General features: G+C 38.5%; 1 protein-coding gene across 2 annotated transcripts in view; it reads left to right on the forward strand.

Moving 5' to 3' along the window:
• Positions 1-3,777: 3,777 nt before the first annotated feature.
• The window catches only part of itga3a (integrin, alpha 3a), a 42,372-nt gene continuing 26,569 nt past the window's right edge, over positions 3,778-19,580 (forward strand). The window contains exon 1 of one of the 2 annotated variants that reach the window (XM_027171890.2): positions 3,778-4,115. In XM_027171890.2, the coding sequence (XP_027027691.2) occupies positions 3,937-4,115 (179 nt within the window). In that variant the 5' untranslated portion in view covers positions 3,778-3,936. The remainder of the gene's footprint in view (positions 4,116-19,580) is intronic. The other variant, XM_047800857.1, reaches the window with a different exon arrangement.

A 19,580-nucleotide genomic window follows, 5' to 3' on the forward strand; every position in this document is an offset into this window, starting at 1 on the left:
TGCTATACTCTTACCAAACAGTAGTTTATTTGAATTTTAAACACAGAATAATCATAATGATAATAATTAGTTTAAAATTGTAAAAAAGTATGAAGTGATGCTGACTAGCCTATGATTGAATTAGTTCACTATTATGAGCTGTATTTTGTGTTCAATATGTCTCCAACTCCAAAACACCTAGATAGTGACACTATCATGGCAAAGACTTCGCTGTAGGATAAGAATATAAACAATGATGGTCTCTTTTCAAAAACAATTAGCACTGTTGTAATGTGTTAAGCACAAAACAACATCTTCCAGATTACAATGACTGATAGGTTAGAATATCACTAGGGCCCCAGAAATATATGACTGTACAGTATATGTCAGATATAAAATATATTAAATTACATGTGAAATCAATGTCAACCCCTCACAAATGACCCAAACATTACCTTGTCAGCCCACAGAAATTACTAATGATCTGGACCATTATTTTAGTGAAAAACACATTAAAAATTTAAACAAGTTAACACATTACTAATACTCAAGTGGACTGACAAGGTAACACTTGTTAGTGAGGGGTTAATGTGTTTTTCACTTTAAAATAATGGTCCACTTTAAAATAATACACCCCAGCTGTGTCATCCTTTCCAGAATTCCAGGGGCATTTACTCTGTGCATAGATTCTTTTATGCGGTTCCATTGAACTCTATGTCCACCTGCTTGTAGGCAGCCTTTCATCATCCTATATCCAGCATTTGTTAGCCACCTTTTGATGGCCAAAATGGCATTATCCAATTCATTGTCTGATATGGTTCTATATGTAGTTTTTACAGATAAACCCAAGTCACACATTTGGCGGAAGATTGTTGACTGGCTTACTCCTAAAATGTTCGCAATACAAGAAACAGGTAAAGACATCTCACTGAGCCGAGACAGCATTTCCTCAGAAACAATAAACTTAGGTCGATCTCGTCCACCACCACATTCCCTCGTAAGAATTGGGGCCACTTCTTGGGAAAGAGCTGCATGAATTTTTTGTTGTAGATCCATGATGGTCTCCAAAATATCATCTGGCACATCAAAGATAGTGGAGGCTGATGACAAAATAAACACTTCTTGATTTATAACATACTGAAAATAGTCCAAGTCCAGCTGATGGCCATTTAAAACTGCATTTATTCTTGACCTGAGGCGTTCTAGTAAGTGCATCATCAGGGGTCCCTGTAAGTCAAATTACTCTGACATTAATATTACTTAGACAAAATCAGTAATACTTTAAAATAATGGTCTGTTGGTAATGAGTGACTATGCAGGAAGTAATAGGTAGTACAACATTAACACTGAGCTTAATACTACTAATTAATATGGAAGCAAGATGAACTAAGCAGTAAGTAATAGCACATTTAGGACAAAGGTAATTCTTTATTTGGTATTCAATAATTACTAATTACTAGAACTACCAGTGATCTGAACCATTATTTCAAAGTTAAAAACACATTAACCCCTCACTAACAAGTGTTACCTTGTCAGTCCACTTGAGTATTAGTAATGTGTTAAGTTGTTTAAATGTGTTTTTCACTTTAAAATAATGGTCCAGATCATTAGTAATTTCTGTGGGCTGACAAGGTAATGCTTGGGTCATTTGTGAGGGATTGACATTGAGTTCACATGTAATTTAATATATTTTATATCTGACATATCAGGCCCGGCTCCAGATATGAGATGAAAGGTGGGCCAAGCGATATTCCAGATGGTCCGGTCGGATTGGGGGGTGTCACATATATATATAAAAATAAAGGGTTAACATGTTTATTTTTACATTCTCTCTTTTTGCATTTGTAATATTTTCTTGACCCCTTAACAGATCTTGTATCAATTAAGTAACTTTAGATTTGATAAATAGGGGCAATTCTTTTAAAATAACTATTTACATCAACTAAAACAAACTTGTTACCCCAGGTCCACCAAGCTGCCACTGCTGGGCTCCTGAGCAATGCCCTTAACCCTCAGTTGCTCAGTTGTAAGTCACTCTGGATAAGGGTGTGTCTGCTAAATGCCATAAATGTAAATGTAAATGTTACTGGAGTGAAGCATGACGGGGTATGATTTCAGAACCACTGGTAAGTATTCGCCCTGTTTAAATCATTCGGGACAGAATTGCTGCATGTTTGTACAAATTTGTACATGTTGTATATTATTAGGCTATATATAGTGTGTTAATCAAGTTCACTAACAGTTCTAATAAAGTTACTGTGACTGTCGTTTATTGCTTTATAAGCACGTCCATTTACCTCAAAGGTTGCGTGAATGTGAATGAATGAGCTAAGTCTGTCTGTCTGTCTGTCTAGGAGGGGAAAAAAGGGGGTTGGGCAGAAATTAGAAAATAACGTATCTCGAGCTGAATTGAATATCGCACCAATTTTGTGATCGGCTGTTATGTGGTGTGGGGCCAGGGTGGGCCAAGCCTCTGATTGGGTGGGCCAGGCCCACTCAGGGCCCCCCGTGGAGCCGGGCCTGTGATATATACTGTACAGTCATATATTTCTGAGGCCCTAGTGATATTCTAACCTATCAGTCATTGTAATCTGGAAGATGTTTTTTTGTGCTTAACACATTACAACGAGTGCTAATTGTTTTTTAAAAAGAGACCATCATTGTTTATATTCTTATTCTACAGAGAAGTCTTTGCCATGATACTGTCACTATCTAGGTGTTTTGGAGTTGGAGACATATTGAACACAAAATACAGCTCATAATAGTGAACTAATTCAATCATAGGCTAGTCAGCATCACTTCATAATTTTTTCATTATTTATCATTATGATTATTCTGTGTTTAAAATTCAAATAAACTACTGTTTGGTAAGAGTATAGCAGCCACAATCTCAACCTGTAGCCAACGTATTTGAGGGGATATAATAATCATAAATTAGTTTCTGCAAAGAGCCCATTTGAGGTGCAATCTTCTGAAAAAAGCTATTTTATTACCATGTTAAGAAGAAAACAAGACAATAATTCTTTATAAAGAGGGCGGGGCGCATGCGCACTTCGTGGATTCGATTAATCTTCCCTCGGATAGTAATGCCTGTGAACATTATGTCGTATTTGTTGACAATTGTTTCGTAGACCGCACTTAGTGTGTGAAAAAGATGTGTTGTGAAAACAAGCGTTGTGTGTGTAAACTGTCATAGTCGTACATTTTGGAGTTGTATTTGAACAAACACACAAAATCTCGTATCTGTAAACGGTCGTGGCCGTAGATTTTGGGATCCAACTCCGCAAAAAACATAATTACGTACAATAGTTTTAAATTACGCACAATCAAATTAAAATTTACACACAAATGCTTTGAATTACGTACGACTATAATTGACTATTATTGACAATGTTTTTATTCCATACACACACACCCTCCCCTGCGTGTGCACATGTATCACTGGTCCTTTGATCCTTTTGTGTTTTGAAGGCATGGTGAATTTCTCCTAGCACGTGTTCTAGTGTTGTGATACTGCACTTGGCAGGGGGAGGGGGCGTTCGGGGTTAGGGGTGGTTACAAGGGTGCACTATAGACGTCAAGAACTAAAATGGCAGGTGTTGTGCACCTGCAGCCCCCGACACCCCTCCCTCTGCTTTAATATGTTAGTATGCGTTTTGAGTCTTAGCTTTCACTTTACGAGAGATCCTTCTGCGCTCCTCCTCTAGCGAACACTCGTGGGAGGGGCTGTGTGTGTGTGTGTGTGTGTGTGTGTGTGTGTGTGTGTGTGTGTGTGTGTGTGTGTGTGTGTGTGTGTGTGTGTGTGCGTGCACGCACTTTCTCCTCCTCCTCCTCTACCTCCTCCTGCACCTCTTTACTGTACTTGGACTTAGACATTAACCGGCTCGCGCGTGTTCAGAAGCACGACTAGAAAAGTGCTCTCCTGTCACTTGGGGTTAATTAAAGAGGGTCAGCACAATGACGTCACAACTCCGGATGGACCTGACCGTGCTGTTTGTGTTGCTGTGTTCTGGTGTGTGTGCGGGTTTTAACTTGGACTCGCGTTTTGCGGTGGTAAAGGAGGGAAAAACACCCGGAAGCCTGTTCGGTCTTTCAGTGGCGATGCACCGGCAAACCGTAGGGCTCGAGCGCTACCTGTAAGTACACACTCACTCACTCACTAACGCACACTACCTGTAAGTGCTCACACATGCACTATACAATGATGCATGTGGTGAATAAAGTGTTAGTTACAAAAATTTGGTTCATGTCACTTCAAGTCTCTTGTATAGAGTTTATCAGGAACACTTTTCTCTAAGTCAGATTCATTTGGCATAAACCCATTGCATCTCCAACACCTTCCAACACAGGAGGTTGTGAGTTTGAATCATTTTTGTTTCTACTAAAGTTCCACATTCTGTGCTAAGTCTTCAACAGGGTCTGAGACTGTTGGCAATATGTGCATCTGACCAAGTGAACTAGCACGAGGATGTGTTTTTGTTACAGACTGCACATCATGTGTAAAAAATCACTCGTGAGGATGTCTGGAAAAAGCTGTAAATATAAATTCAGTTCAGTTTTTCAGTTTCAGTTCTGCACATTCTGCAGAGTGTTCATTTTTAGTGGAAATGTCAGAAGGGTAGGCCAAGATTGTTAAATTGGAGTTAAAATAAAAATATTCACAAAAACAGCCATGAATTTATTACCTAAATTTCTTCACCCTAAGGAAACTCATTCCTGTAATTACTGCCCATGGCTGACCAGTTTCTGAATCATTTATAAGATGAGTGTGACACAGCAAACACAGCAGACTCTCAGCACTGAGAGGTGTGAGACTTCGAGAAAGTGGTGTAATTGATTCTGGGTGATACTGCGGGGCATTTCAACAGACTTTTTCAAGTTCATGCAGGCCAAGAGAAACATGGCGGTATTTTATTTTATCACCAGATTCAATTAATGCACTTCCGTAGCCTAATCCATCACCATTATAAATTTAGCTCTCCTCTGAGGTCCTGGCCATGTTAATTGAAATCTCCCCCCCCCCCTTTGTGCCAACCACCAGCCAGTTCTCAACTACAAACCAGGAAGCATGAAGGCTAATATGCATTCTCAGTCACAGCAAGCGAGGAAAGTCAGAGGGCAGCATAGGCTGAGATTCAGAGGAAAGCACTATCTGCTCTTTCTGCACATGCAACCTCACAGATGAATATGATTGGCTAGTGCCTCTGTGATATATATATATATATATATATATATATATATATATATATATATATATATATATATATATATATATATATAGAGAGAGAGAGAGAGAGAGAGAGAGAGAATGCTACCCCACCCACTCAGAGACCAGGTTCTAGTATTGCTATGATTGCTATGGGATTCTCCAGTGATGGGAACTAATGATAAGAGAAAAGTTTAAAAATAAGAAATTTCTTTCTTCAGTCCACTGATTATTCTCAAGGTGAGAATAGGTACTACAATGTTCCTCAAGTAGCTAAGAAGGAATAATTATAATGATCTAAACGGGAGCTATAGGATCTTCGGTTGGAAACCTGTGCTTGGGTTACTGTGTGTTTGTTTATTTTTTCCCCATATAGGATTCTTGCTCTAAATTGACCCTGGATGTGAAGCACTGTGTAAATCTGTGTGCGTGATGCTCTGTGATGGATAATATGCTACTTTGGATTTTACAATCCATCATTTGCCATATGATTTGGGGTGATATTCTCAGATGTTCCAGAAATTTCAGCAGCTCCTTTAATGTTGTTGTAGCTCTCTGATAAGTCCTCAGCTTGTCCCTTTATGAGGGATGTCCTGTTAATGGTAAAATCACTATGTTGTCCCATTATTTCCACTGGATCTACTTGATGATTGATGATGGGTTTCATCTTCATGCTTTATGGTACATCTAAAGTTACTGAAATTTGTTTGTAGTTCTCTCTTGATTCAAAAATCATTCACCAGTGAGTTCCTTTACATGCTTCATGAGTTGGATGGTATGAATGATGTCAGGACCATGACTTTTGAACATAAGTCACATAGCAAAAAAAAAAAAAGACACCACCCAAACCGCCAATTTCAATTACAATTTCAATTCAAAGATCCGCCATCATGGATCACAAAAGCCTGCGATTTGAACAGGTGTGTAAACTTTGGAGTTCCACTGTAGTTAGTGCACAAGCTAAATTAGCCAGTAGCCCTAAAGGCAGGACAGTACATTCTGCTATGCCCTAGGTGGTTTTTTAGGTATTTCCTTCCTCTGTGACGGTGTTGGTTTGATACAAAATGCTGATGCACACTGATATGAGCCAGTGCCTTGTAACAGCGAGAAAGAGTTGAGGTTTGTATGCTAGCACCGAAACCAGGTCACAGTTCATTTTTTCTAACATTCGTAGTTAGCTAGTTACATTAGATGTAAGGCAGAGCTAATGGTGGTCAGTAGAAGGTAAGGGATTATCAGCAGGATTTTTTTAATAGAAACGAGCGTTTCTCTCTTGCTTCCTTTCTCTCTCTGTCTCTCTTTAATCTTTCTGTGTGTGTATGTGTGTGTTGTTCCAAGGTGTGTCTATGTGAATGATTAAGCTGAACTGCAGGGTGTGTGTTTTATTAATCATTCATCTGAACACTCATAACGAACGCGGCCTTCAATAACCGGTCCAGTCATCATGGTGAATAGAACATGCCCGCTCTAACTGTACACAGGAAGTGAAGTCATAACCCTAGCCATAGGACAAAGTTTTATTTAAAACATTTTAATAGTTCTGTATATACCATGTTTCTCACACACTAATGATCACTGTATGTGTCCAAAATAAGGACAGTTAGAGCCTCTTTGTGAATGGAACACAACCAGAGTTAAGGTATTTGCATCTGTAATATTAATATCATGCTTGATGGATGGGATGTACTGTACGGATGTGTAAATACCTTAAATCATAACAAACATTCTTGTGTGTGTTCAGTGTAGAGCAGATTTAATGACACGTTACACACCAAACTCAATATATTTCTGCACTACAATGTAGTAACATATCTACTATTGGTTAGCGCACCAGGTATGTGTACTCGCTCGTGTGTGTGTTTAGCCCTGAAGCTACACGAACATGATGGTACAAGCAAACTGATATCTCAGTTTGCATTAATGTTTTTCTTTCCAGAAATCCTCAGGCTTTAAAAAATCACAGTGGTTACACACACACACACACACACACACACACACACACACACACACACACACACACACACACACACACACACACACACATACACACAGAGTTTCTCATATCATTGGAGGATATGAGTCAGGATAAGACACAATCCAGCTTTGATTGAATAGAAATGAGTGTGGTGTGCATCAGTCTCTATGTAGGCTGTGACTCAAATCACACAATTCTGGACTAAACAATTTGTCCAAGATTTATACAGTAACTTCTGTATAAGACATCTGTAAAAATCCTAATCCAGACATACAGTATAGTAATGTATAATAATTTGGTCCAAATCCCTGACCATGAGAACTGACCATTATGACTACTTACTGGAGACTCCTTCCATAACAATCTACGGTTCCGTAAATAACACTGATTATCTTTTTATCATGGCACCTGTTAGCCGGTGGGATATATTAGGCAGCAAGCAAACATTTTGTCCTCAAATTCGATGTGTTAGAAGCAGGAGAAATGGGCAAGCAAGATTTGAGTGAGTTTGAGAAGGGTCAAAATGTGATAGCTAGATGACTGGATCAGAGCATCTCTAAAACTGCAGCTCTTATGGGGTGTTCCTGCTCAGTATCTATCAAAAGTGGTCCAAGGAAGGCATAGTGGTGAACCGGTGACAGGGTTCTGGGCAGCCAAAGGACACTGATGTGGGTGGGCAGCGAAGGCTGGCTTGTGTGGTCCGAGTCAACAGGCAAGCTATTGTAGCTCAAATTGCTGAAGACGTTAATGCTGGTTCTGATGGAAAGGTGTCAGTATACACAGTGCATCCAGGTTGTTGCGTACAGGGCTGCATAGCCACAGACCAGTCCGGGTGCTGACCTCCGTCCACAGCTGAGATTGTCAACAATGGGCATGTGGTGTCCATACCTCGACGGGTCAGGGCTCTTTTAGCAGCAAAAGGGGAACCAACACAATATTGGTTATAATGTTATGCCTGATTGGTGTAATGTGAAGTGAAATATTTGACTTCGCCAACATTAGAAAAGACGTACACCTGTATACCTGCTCATTATTTCTTACAAACATCCAATCAGTCAAACACAACAATGTCAAGTCAAGTCAAGTCCAGTCACTCTTATTGTCACATCACCACAGCACATGTGCCTTGGTGAGTGAAATTCTTAGGAGCAAACTCCAGAAATTGCAGAACAGTTGTACAGATTTAGATAATGAGTTGACATGTCAAAATGTGCAATTTGCTCATACATATAGTTAGTGCAATATGTGTGTGCAATATGTACAATTAACAACATAATGAAATCAACAGGTGAAGTGTGCAGTATGCTCATATATATAGCCGGTACAATGTGTGTACAATATGTACAATTAACAAACATAATGGAATCAGCAAATGACCATGTGCAATATGCTCATACGTGTCAGTACACACAGTGTACTATTGTGCATCTTTGCAGTAGCACTACACATCATATTCAGTATGTGTATATATGTATATGTGTAAATATATGTAAATATATTATATAGAAAATAGGATAAGGTGCAAAACAGATTGTACAGGTACAGAAGTGACATGGATGTGCACCGGATGGTATCTAGTGGTAACAAATGGATTATGGCATTAAATGCAGTGTGTATGTATGGTCCAGTGTGTCTAGTGCAGTGTGAGTGTATAGTCCAGTGGATAGTCCGAAGTTAAGGTGCAGTGTAGAGCCCTGCGCGGGACTGTTTTTATAAACCCGCACCCTCCCGCTGAATTTCTGACCAGGACCGCCCGCGCCCACAAGCTGCGTGTTCCACTCCCGCCCGCAACCGCAATGTTTGTGTCCACTCCCACGGATTTTTTCTTGAGAGCTTGTGAAAACTTTGATTGTATACAAATGATCAGACTAATTATTAGTTCAGGCTAAAGTCCAGAATACCAGAATTAAACATGATTGCATTTAAATAAGATAAATTAATACTAAACCAAAGCAACACACCTGACAGTTTTTTTTATTATAAAACATTAACCGTTTTAACAAAACCACAACTAGTGGCACCTCATTTTTTAAAATGCGACACATTTTTCCATAGTCTTGCTTAACGGGAGCGGGAAGTGCTTTATTGGAGAATGAGAGCTTGCTTTGACCACTGAGAACTGTGCAGGTATGTCGCCTCAGGCCAGACGTGCCAGTTTTATAAAGACACCTAATTTTACCTTTATTGCAACTAACGAAGTTTAACTCTTTCCAAATTTTTTCAGTGACAATTGAGAATTGTGTCCAGATGTCTGACTTGCCTTGCTTTGCTTTTGTCAAGTAAACAGCCTTTAATCTTCTTCTCAACGTCATGTGTTGACTCCATTCTTATTATTAGGCTACACGCCAAATCCCACCGGGTCCCGTGGAGCTCCGGCTAAATTTTCTGACCGCCCACTCCCACCCAAAGCAAAGGTGAAACTGCCCGCTCCCGCGAGATTTGCGTCGGGTCCCACGGGTCCCGCGGGAGCCCAATCCCAATGCAGCCCTTTAGTACAGTGTGTGGCATACCATATTGTAAAAGTATGCTGTAGGGTGAAATAGTTGTGACTGTTAGTTAGTCTGATAGCCCGAGGGAAAAAGCTATCCCTCAGTCGACTGGTGCGGGATCGGATGCCTAGACAGAATGGTGCAAAAAAACACCAGTAAATTTAATAATCAGTCTTGACAACCTTGATCTCAGGATCTTGAGAACAAGAAGAAGGCCATAGTGTTTTCTACTCCTGGTAAATAAGAACATGAATCTGAGGCTAATCTGAGAACAAAAATGTCTTGGGAATGAAAATCACAATTAGAAGATGATTGTTGTTTCTTTTGCTCTCCTGTGCTGGTAAGTGCAGACACCAAAGCTGCGTCCGATAGACTAGACTGAAAATATGCTGTCTTTTTTTTCCCTATTTTGAAATGAAAGGTCTGGTAATTAGTAAATAGCCTGTGAGCATGTTTAAGGAAGGAAGATGTAGCATAAATATTTCGTTAGTAAAGTCTCACTAATACGTTAATCAAATTATGTTTCTGTTTGTGCTTCTGGTCATGTATTAGCGATTAACTGAACTAATCTGCCATTTCCTCTTCGCCTGTTACTATGAATGGAAGCAGAATGAACAAATTTAAACCCCCCCCCCATAAACACACACACACACACACACACACACACAGACACACACACACACACACACACACACACACACACACACACACACACACATATGTTATTTATCTGTTGGTCTTTTTGGATGTGATTGTTCACCATGTGTCAACTCACTCACTGTGTTTCTTTTATTGGAGAAAAAAGTGTTCCATGATTTATAGCAGAGGCAGAAAAGAGGTATTTCGGGAAAATAACAAAAAAAGTTGTATAAAAAAAGTACATTTTCTTAAGAATTCAAGTAGACGGTTTGTGTGTTCGCTTCAGCCGATTCTTAGACTCTTGGATTTGTTCGTATGCAAATCAAGCCATTTAAACAAGAAGAGACAAAGCCTTCATGTAAACATTAAATCATAAATTAAACATTCTGTGCTTTGCATATACCAGTTTGTTATATAAACAGGTATAAATATAGTCTAGTGAAGGAAAGCCTGTAGGTTTAAGAGTCAAAATATGTCATTTGAAGGTCTCCACACACACACACACACACACACACACACACACACACACACACACACACACACACACACACACACACACACACACACACACACACACACCACAATAATAAACTAAATGATAATAATAATAATAATAATAATAATAATAATAATAATAATAATAATAATAATAACTATAATAAACTTTGCTTATGTTATATTTATGATATCTTTAATTATTTCATCTTAGGTTATCTTAGATGAATTAATATTGAGTAGCAATCACTAATAATAAACCTTGATGTGTGGGAGTGTGTGTGTGTGTGTGTGTGTGTGTGTGTGTGTGTGTGTGTGTGTGTGTGTGTGTGTGTGTTTACCAAAATATAAAATTCATATAAAATGTTCTCGCTCTGTGGGACACTTCTGTTCAGTTCAGAATTCAACAACAACAACATGGAAGCGAAAACAATAATTGAACTGCTGCTTCCTTTGTGTTTAATACATCACACCTACAGTGCTGCAATAAGGATAAGTGAGAAACCAGACTCTGTAAAGGAAATGTGCATTCCTGTGTGTGTGTGTGTTTGTGTGTGTGTGTGTATTTTTTTTATTTTTATTTGATTGTTTGTTTATAGGCAGAGCATTAATAAGCTGAATTAATTATTAGGTCAGTGGAAGGTCCTTACAAGGATAGTGAGAAAGTGTGTGTGTGTTTACAGTATGTGCTTGGTGTGTGTGCGTGTGTGTGTGCGTGTGTGTGTGTGTGTGTGTGTGTGTGTGTGTGTGTGTGCGTGTGTGCGTGCGTGTGTGTGTGTGGTCACGTATGTGTGAAACAGATAAGAAGTTCACATGAAAGAAATGCAAAAATTTTACAGGACTGAACGAGTCAATGTCGGTGTGAAGTAGAAGGTGTTAGACAGTTTTGGGGTTTTTTTGGCCCTAGAATGAACCAATCCAGAGGAAGTGACTCAGTCTGGCTGTGAGTGTGGTTTTTTAAATTTCAGCTAGAACTTCCTGCCTTTGATTGTGTCCGTGTGTAAAGTCTGTGACACCTAGAGATATTACAACTTAATCGGGACACAGCCGCTCATACAGCTCATCATCAGTGAAGGATGAAACACACCAAACCCATTAAACGCAGATAAACTGATTATTATCTAGTTTATTATGTAGGTATTATCACAGTTTTTTCTTATCATCAGTGAGAAATTCAAGAATCCTTTATCAGGGTAGTCTGATGTGCTTCAACACATTTGAGAGCTTGGGGAATTTTCCCTTACCTGTCTTTTCCGGAATGGGAATCAGCCTAGCAGGTGGTCTAGAGAAAAAATAGCATTGTATGAGCCAACTGGCAAAAAAATGTGAAAAATCTGGGCAACACAATCCTCAGATATTCATTTATTAATTCTTTATCAGAGAGGCGTAACCGCCTACAACAGTCTGTCCTCATGTGTGTATATAAGTGTGTGAGGGAAAAGGAGTGATAAGGATAGTGAGTGAGTGAGTGAGTGAGTGAGTGAGTGAGTGAGTGAGTGAGTGAGTGAGTGAGTGAGTGAGTGAGTGAGTGAGTGAGTGAGTGAATGCTCTTGATTTGGAACACACACACATTTGTCTTACTATTCTCATGTATGATGACCTTCCGTTGACATAATTATTATAGTTCCTCCAGGATTTCGAGGCTTTTTTCAGCGGCTTTTGTGGTTGAGGAGAACTACTGTATTTAAATTTGTCAAATGGTTATATTCCTTTTTTTTTTTTTGTAATCCAATTTTTTATTGTTCAGATATATATCTAGCCACTAGTCATGTGGTACAGTATGTAGTATGGAGGTATGTGGTAGCCTAGTGGTTAAGGTGGTGGGTTACCAATCGGAAGGTTGTGAGTTCGATCCCAGGTTCTCCAAGCTGCCACTGTTGGGCCCCTGAGCAAGGCCCTTAACCCTTAATTGCTCAGCTGTATAAAAATTAGATAATGTAAGGATATAATGGTGTCTGCCAAATGCTGTAAATGTAGTCAGCATCAAGAAGTGATTATTTATCAGTCCTGTTCATTTACACCAATTTAAGCTGCCAAAAAATGTACCATGTTATTTTTCGGTTCTCCCTCACTATACAATCTCCCTAACATGCTCTCATATGAAGCAATATCAACCATCCCATCAATCCAGTCTTTCAGATCTGGGATTTGGGGCATTTCCATTTGCGTAAAATCATCCTGGCAGCTTTTGATAAACGCAGTCTTAATAAAGTTAAGTACATTTTTTGCTATTTCATGTTTCTACTGGTAAATTAGAGCCCAACTTCTCCAAGTTACATCAAAAACCGTAACTATTTGGGACATTCCCATATCATATCTGGATTACCAACATAAATAATTTTCAGCTATACCCATCCTGTGAGATGGTGTGTAAAAATATCTATGTACTATTTAGTAATGAATAAATATCCCCCAGCTTCTTTTATATTCTTACCCACATTAAAGAAGATACCTAGCCAGACCTTTTCATGAATATTACAGGATGCTTCATTTAAACTACCACAGGTGAAGAAATATATAATGTGATTTCTATGATTGCTTTACTCGTGTTCAACACATGTTCATTGGAGAATGAATGAATGAATGAAGAAATGAATGGATGTCTTGGCTCAAAACTTTTTCATTTATTAATTTAAAGTTAGTACATTTATTAATTTTATTTAAAGTTACATTTAAGTTACTTTTGGATAACTTACTGACTGCTTACATAAAATGCTGACATGGAGACTTCTTATATAAAGCTTAAATATATACAGTCATGTGAAAAAATTAGGATACCCATTGTTTTTTCTTAAACATTTAAACATTTGGGCATCCTCATTTTAACAATATTGGAAGATTCAGGTAATATAACCAAACAGATAAAAGCAAAGAAAAGTCTTTTTTTAAATGATCTGTAAAATGTAAGTTTAAAAAAAATCTAGTTTGAGGAAAAAGAAAGGACACCAAAACATTTATTTTTTACTTACATGTAAGATGGATGATAGCGATCAGTGGAACGTTATTACGGTGCATTTTGAAGACGGTTTGCCTCATTTAAACCTCAGATATTTAGTTTGGTTTGCTCTTAATTGTTGAAGTGAGAGGTATCACCATGGTGAGAGCCAAAAAAATCTCTCTGAGGCCTTTAGGGGCTTTTTACACCTGGTCACTTCATGTGTTTTCTGTGATCCGATAGCTATCCGATTGTAAAAAGACCAGGTGTAAATGCCCTCAGAAACGTTTTGGAGACGGATATAAATCCGATTACTCAAACCACTTCAGGAGGAGGTCTGGGATGCATTTCAGGTGAAACGGGACAGGTATAAATGAATGTGGTTGTTCAAACCACGTACGTCAGCGCTAAACTCCTCCCAAACGAAAGTACGTCACTCGCAGGTGACTCACGAGTTCTGTTTTTTGTAGCATAACCGTCATAAGTTTTTTTCGTCTTCTTTTTGATTGCATTCCAAAAACCGCATACACCAAAGCGTGTTCCATTTCAATTACCCCGGAAATGAGGTAAAATATATTTGCATTTTGGGTGGGAATAGAAAGATCGGATTGATATCCGATTCGCCAAGATGTATTTATGTGGCCTGATGTAAATGGGAATCAGATAGCTATCGGATCAGAGAAAACACATGAAGTGACCATCTGTAAAAAGGCCCCTAGAAAGAAGATCTTTGTTGCTTATGAGTCTGGTAAGGAGTATAATAAGATCTCAAAAGAATTTGTAATCAGCCATTCAACTGTCAGAAAATCATTTACAAGTGGAGAACATTTAAAACAAATAGCAACATGGCCAACTCAGGCCATTCAAGCAAATTCACCCCAAGAGCAGACTGTAAGATGCTTAAAGAAGTAAGCCAAAAACCCTAAAAAATATCATCACGGGACCTACAGCAATCTCTTGCTACAGTTTATGTCAAAGTGCATGAATGTACAATCAGAAAGAGACTGACAGCTTTAATTATCATGAGAGGTGTGCAAAGAGGAAACCTTTGCTGTCTAAGAAAAACACAAGGGCAAGATTGAAGTTTGCCAAAGAACACAGAGACAAAGGCTAACACATCTGGAATATTGTGCTTTGGACAGATAAGTCTAATATTTAATAAAAAAAAAACAGAGGGTTATGGTTTGGAGATGCTTTGCTGCAGCAGGGTCTGACCAGCTCACCATCACAGAATCCACTGGTATCCAATGTCAGAAACTGGTAGATGGAAGAAACGTCTCTTTGAGGTTATTTCAGCCAAAGGGGGAAATACTAGCTATTTTGATAAAGGGTGTCCTAACTTTTCTTTTGCTTTATAAGTGAAAAGTGTTTTTTGTTGTTGTTGTTTACAAGCAATTACATCACTTCCTCTACAGGTACAAATTAAAACAAGATCAGAAATCGACATGTTGACGTTTCTTAATAAAGAACTTAATATTTAATTTGGTGTCCTAGATTTTTCACATGACTGTATATTTATAAATTCTTTATTAGGCTTTGATTGTGTAAACCAGAAGCCCCTGTAAATGAGTTATTTCCAAAGAAACAATAATGCACACCAATATAAGCCTGTGATTGGTGTAAATATTATCAGAATTGTCTACATCTTCTGACCAATCAGATTCAAGAAGTCAACATTGTTGTGATATGAAGCAATTGAACGTTACTGCTATATGAATACTGATTGTGAGAGAATGTATGTGTGTGTGTGTGTATTCATGCTATACTGTAGAATCATTGCAGGTTTATGTATACAGGTTATCTGCTCAAATCTGTGTATGCTGTGTTTTACAGTATTCCTCTCCACTTGCCTCGACATGACTGTGGTTAATCTGCTTCAAATCACTCTTTTGTGTTTCTGCTTTCTCTCAATTTCCCTCTCTCTCTCACTTTCTCTCTCTCTGCCTTTGGCGATGTTTACTGAAAGGGCAGGGCTGATGAGTACATTTTTATGAAAGGTTATTTGAGAAGAAACGTCCACAAATGTGGAGCTTTAGGTTAATTAATGCATTCTGGTACGTTTCAATAGTCTAACCAAAGTAGCTTCCCATGTCCTTGTCCCTGTGGCCTTCATAAATGTCATTACAGTACTCTATCAGCTTCAGTGTGCATAAACATTAAACATACCCACACCATGTTTTAGTATTTATTTGTTTTCAAAATGCTTAAATTATCCATTCAAATCAAATCAACTCAAATTTATTTGTGACATACATACATCCAGGGTATGACCTGCAGTGAAATGCTTCATTCATTCATTTATTCATTCATTTTCAGTAACCAGTTTATAGCGTTCAAGGTTGCAGTGGATCCAAAGCCTATCCAAGGAACCCTGTGTATTGTCTGATCTGAATATTTTGATTTGGCACAGAATTTATAAAAGATGCACAAACACAACCCTCCTATTTTGGGGGATTAACCCCTGAGTGGCTAGGTTTGTTCCCTGCTCAATCAAACAAACTTAGGCCACAGCATTGATCCTGCTGCTAGACCACCTGAGACACTTCTGTGTTGAGGAGAAGAATCCATAATTCCTTCATTAGTCCATCATGTTGGAGTTTGCATGTTCTCCCCGTGCCTCGGGGGTTTCCTCCGGGTACTCCGGTTTCCTCCCCCAGTCCAAAGACATGCATGGTAGGTTGATTGGCATCTCAGGAAAAAATTGTCCATAGTGTGTGATTGCATGAGTGAATGAGAGTGTGTGTGCCCTAGGCTCACCTTTTCTTGACATTTGTTCAAAAGTAAGCATGAGTGTCCTCATGTTTGTTTCTGAATGGGACAGACCTTATCTGCTCTACCTAGGCAGCCTTCTTCAGCATGGAACTCAGAATGAGTGAATTGTGTTAAATGGTAAAATGCTGTTAATAATCCTCTCAAAACAACGTACAAATTAGAGCTCAGATGATCAGGGAGTGACGAATAGGTCACATGTTTGGGGCAAGTTTAGAACAAGCAGTGGGTTGAAACTTGTGGTTAGTGAAGACAAGCCTCAAGTGCGTAGATTAAGCGTGTGCTATTATGGGAAATCCCAAGAATTGTAGTCAATGTCAATGGTAACTAACTAAAGAAAACAGGCAAGGGCCAAAACCAGAAAGCACTACAAGAAACAAACAAGAGGGAACACAGAAGTCTAAGACTAAAGGTTAGACTTAACAGGAAAAAAACTGATGCTATGCCTTTAGAAAGAGAAACAGAAAAAGTGAACACAGAAAGGTAGCCATCCAATAACAAAACAGAGACAAGAACAGAGACAAGACTAGAACGGAAACAAAAGTCTGGATGGGATGAAACTGGAATTGTATGATTTGTGTTTGCCTAGACTGAGGATCAACATACAGTAAGGCTGAGCTTCTCAATTAAATTAAATCTATACAGGTAATATGAATTGGGTCTTAAGTATGTAACCCAGTGAACCAGCATTAATGTATTCAATGTTAGAGATTTAAGCACTTATGTACGTCGCTCTGGATAAGGGCGTCTGCCAAATGCTGTAAATGTAAATGTAAATGTAAATGATATGTTAGAGAGGTGGGATCAAGCACAGAAAGTATAGACATAAACTTACCAACTGAAGGGATGTTGTCATAGAACATATAAGAATGACACATATCTGGATGTCCCAGTGTTGCTTTCAACTGAACCTACAGGATCACCGAACCGTATTGGAGTTGGACAAGGGTTGGAATTGGGTCCTGTTTGGAATGTCCAGCTCATTATTTTGGTTTTGACAACACCTGAATTGACAATTACATAAGACCCCATGTGTACAGCTTATAATGTACAGCATGTTTTATCTGAGATCAGGAGATCTTTAGCTGTGTTTGTTGGCTTGCTGGTATGCTGGTGTTGTTATGTCTATTGGCTGCCTCTCTTGAAAGTAAATATATCCAAACCTCATTCTATTCTCTTTAGCAACACATTTGATGAAGACAGATGATGAAGACAACAAAGCCTGGCATATGTCACATACTGTATGTTCCAGGCTAAGGAAAAATAAACTTCCTGCTTATTAGTATGAGATGAAGCTCCTGCTTTAACGTGTGTTCCTGGTCACTTCTGCTCTCCAGACCTACCTCATTTAGTTGAGGTTGAGGTTTTCTTTGGAGTCTAGTTTCTTTCATGATTTCTTACTCATATAATTTCAGGGATTTTTTTTTCTTCTTACCAATGTTGCCTCTAGCTTGCTAATTATGGATAAATATAAATTTGATTTATAACGTTTATCATTTTTATTCAGAATTTTTATTTTCAGAATTTTAAAGCTGCTTTGCATCAATTTCCACCGAATAAAAGAGTGGGGTAAAACAGGTCTAGACACAAGTCGGTTTATTCTTACAGTGTAGGTATATTTATGGTACTCTGATGGGTCTGAGAATAACAAATCTTCCATATGTCTGTTCCTCCAAAGCTAACTAGGCCACAAACAGCTCATATTTCCACATATCACACATCAGTTCTTTCAGATGATAACAATGCACAGAATTAGCGTCCTGCTGACCTCCCACTCCAATGTCTGGCCCAGTATTCAGTAGGTGGCTTACTGAAAGAAAAAAAAAAACATTTCAAGAGTAGAGGTAGACTCGGATGTGACAGATAGACTTCATTAGTGCTGAAGGGAAAGCTTGTTGTTTATTTGCTTTTCTCACACAGAATTACATCATACTGTACATCTAACTCAAAAGAAGCCAGAAAGTGGGATGTCTTTTACTTCTCCTTCACTCTGGTCCTCCTCTCCTGCTCCACATGTCTCTTTCTCTCCTCTCCTCTACGTCTACATGTCTGCTTTGCTGTGTTTGTCCTCTGTGTCTTTGTCAGCTCTAAGTGATCAAAGTGTGAGCTGAATATCAATATCCTTTCATGTTTAGTTTAGTTTAGTTTAGTTTAGTGTGCTTCTGTCATATCATTGGTATATTGTGCTACTGTATTCTAATGTTGCCTGCCTGTAATTTTCACCGATGCCTAGAAATATCACAACGATTACTGTCTAATCCTGAATAAATTACTTTTATTTGTAGCTCGCCACCATGCTACAGATAAAACGTTGTTTCTCAAAACATTCTTTTTTGAACGTTTGTCCACTTTGTGCCTCTCATGATCATTTACAATTAGCCTGCTTTAACTAGGCCTCCATCTTCCTGAATTGACCAGAGTGCAAGTTACTGTAGCTGATTTAATATGATTCATGATAACAGCAGCATGAGCATTGAATCGTATACAGTATATCTGATTATGTGCACATGCCTAATCCTTAACCATGAATAATCCTATCAGAGCAGAAACATCTTATCAGAAACACAGACAATAGTATTAGTAGTAACTTGTTTTTAAATACAGCTGATATGAATCAGACTGAATCACACAAAGCTAGAAGTCGCTCCAGCCAGATGTTTCACTAATCTTTCTAAACATGTCTAAGCGGGTAAAAGCTAGCTAATAGACTAGCAACATTGGCGATTTATACACTTACAGTAACAGCTTAACAACTTTGCGTGTAGTTTGTTTATTAATTAGTGAGACTTTGAAGAGAAAAAGAGACCATATTTAAGATTCTGTAGGCTATGGTGAGAAAAGTGTAAAAAAAAAAAAAAAAAAAAGGAAACTAAAACCAATCCAGTCTGTGAGTTTAGTGTGGAATCTTTAGCCTGAGGAGAGTGAGGGAGTGGTGTGTGTGTGTGTGTGTGTGTGTGTTTGTGTGTGTGTGTGATCACACGTGCTTTTGTCTGCACATGCACAGGCACACTCAGAAAAGCACATGATGTTAAACATGTCATGCTTCATTGCAAATTCCAACTGAGCGCAGGAGGCCAAGGTGATAAAAAATGA

Source organism: Tachysurus fulvidraco, chromosome 15 (genome assembly GCF_022655615.1).
Source record: "Tachysurus fulvidraco isolate hzauxx_2018 chromosome 15, HZAU_PFXX_2.0, whole genome shotgun sequence".
Lineage (NCBI taxonomy): Eukaryota > Metazoa > Chordata > Actinopteri > Siluriformes > Bagridae > Tachysurus > Tachysurus fulvidraco.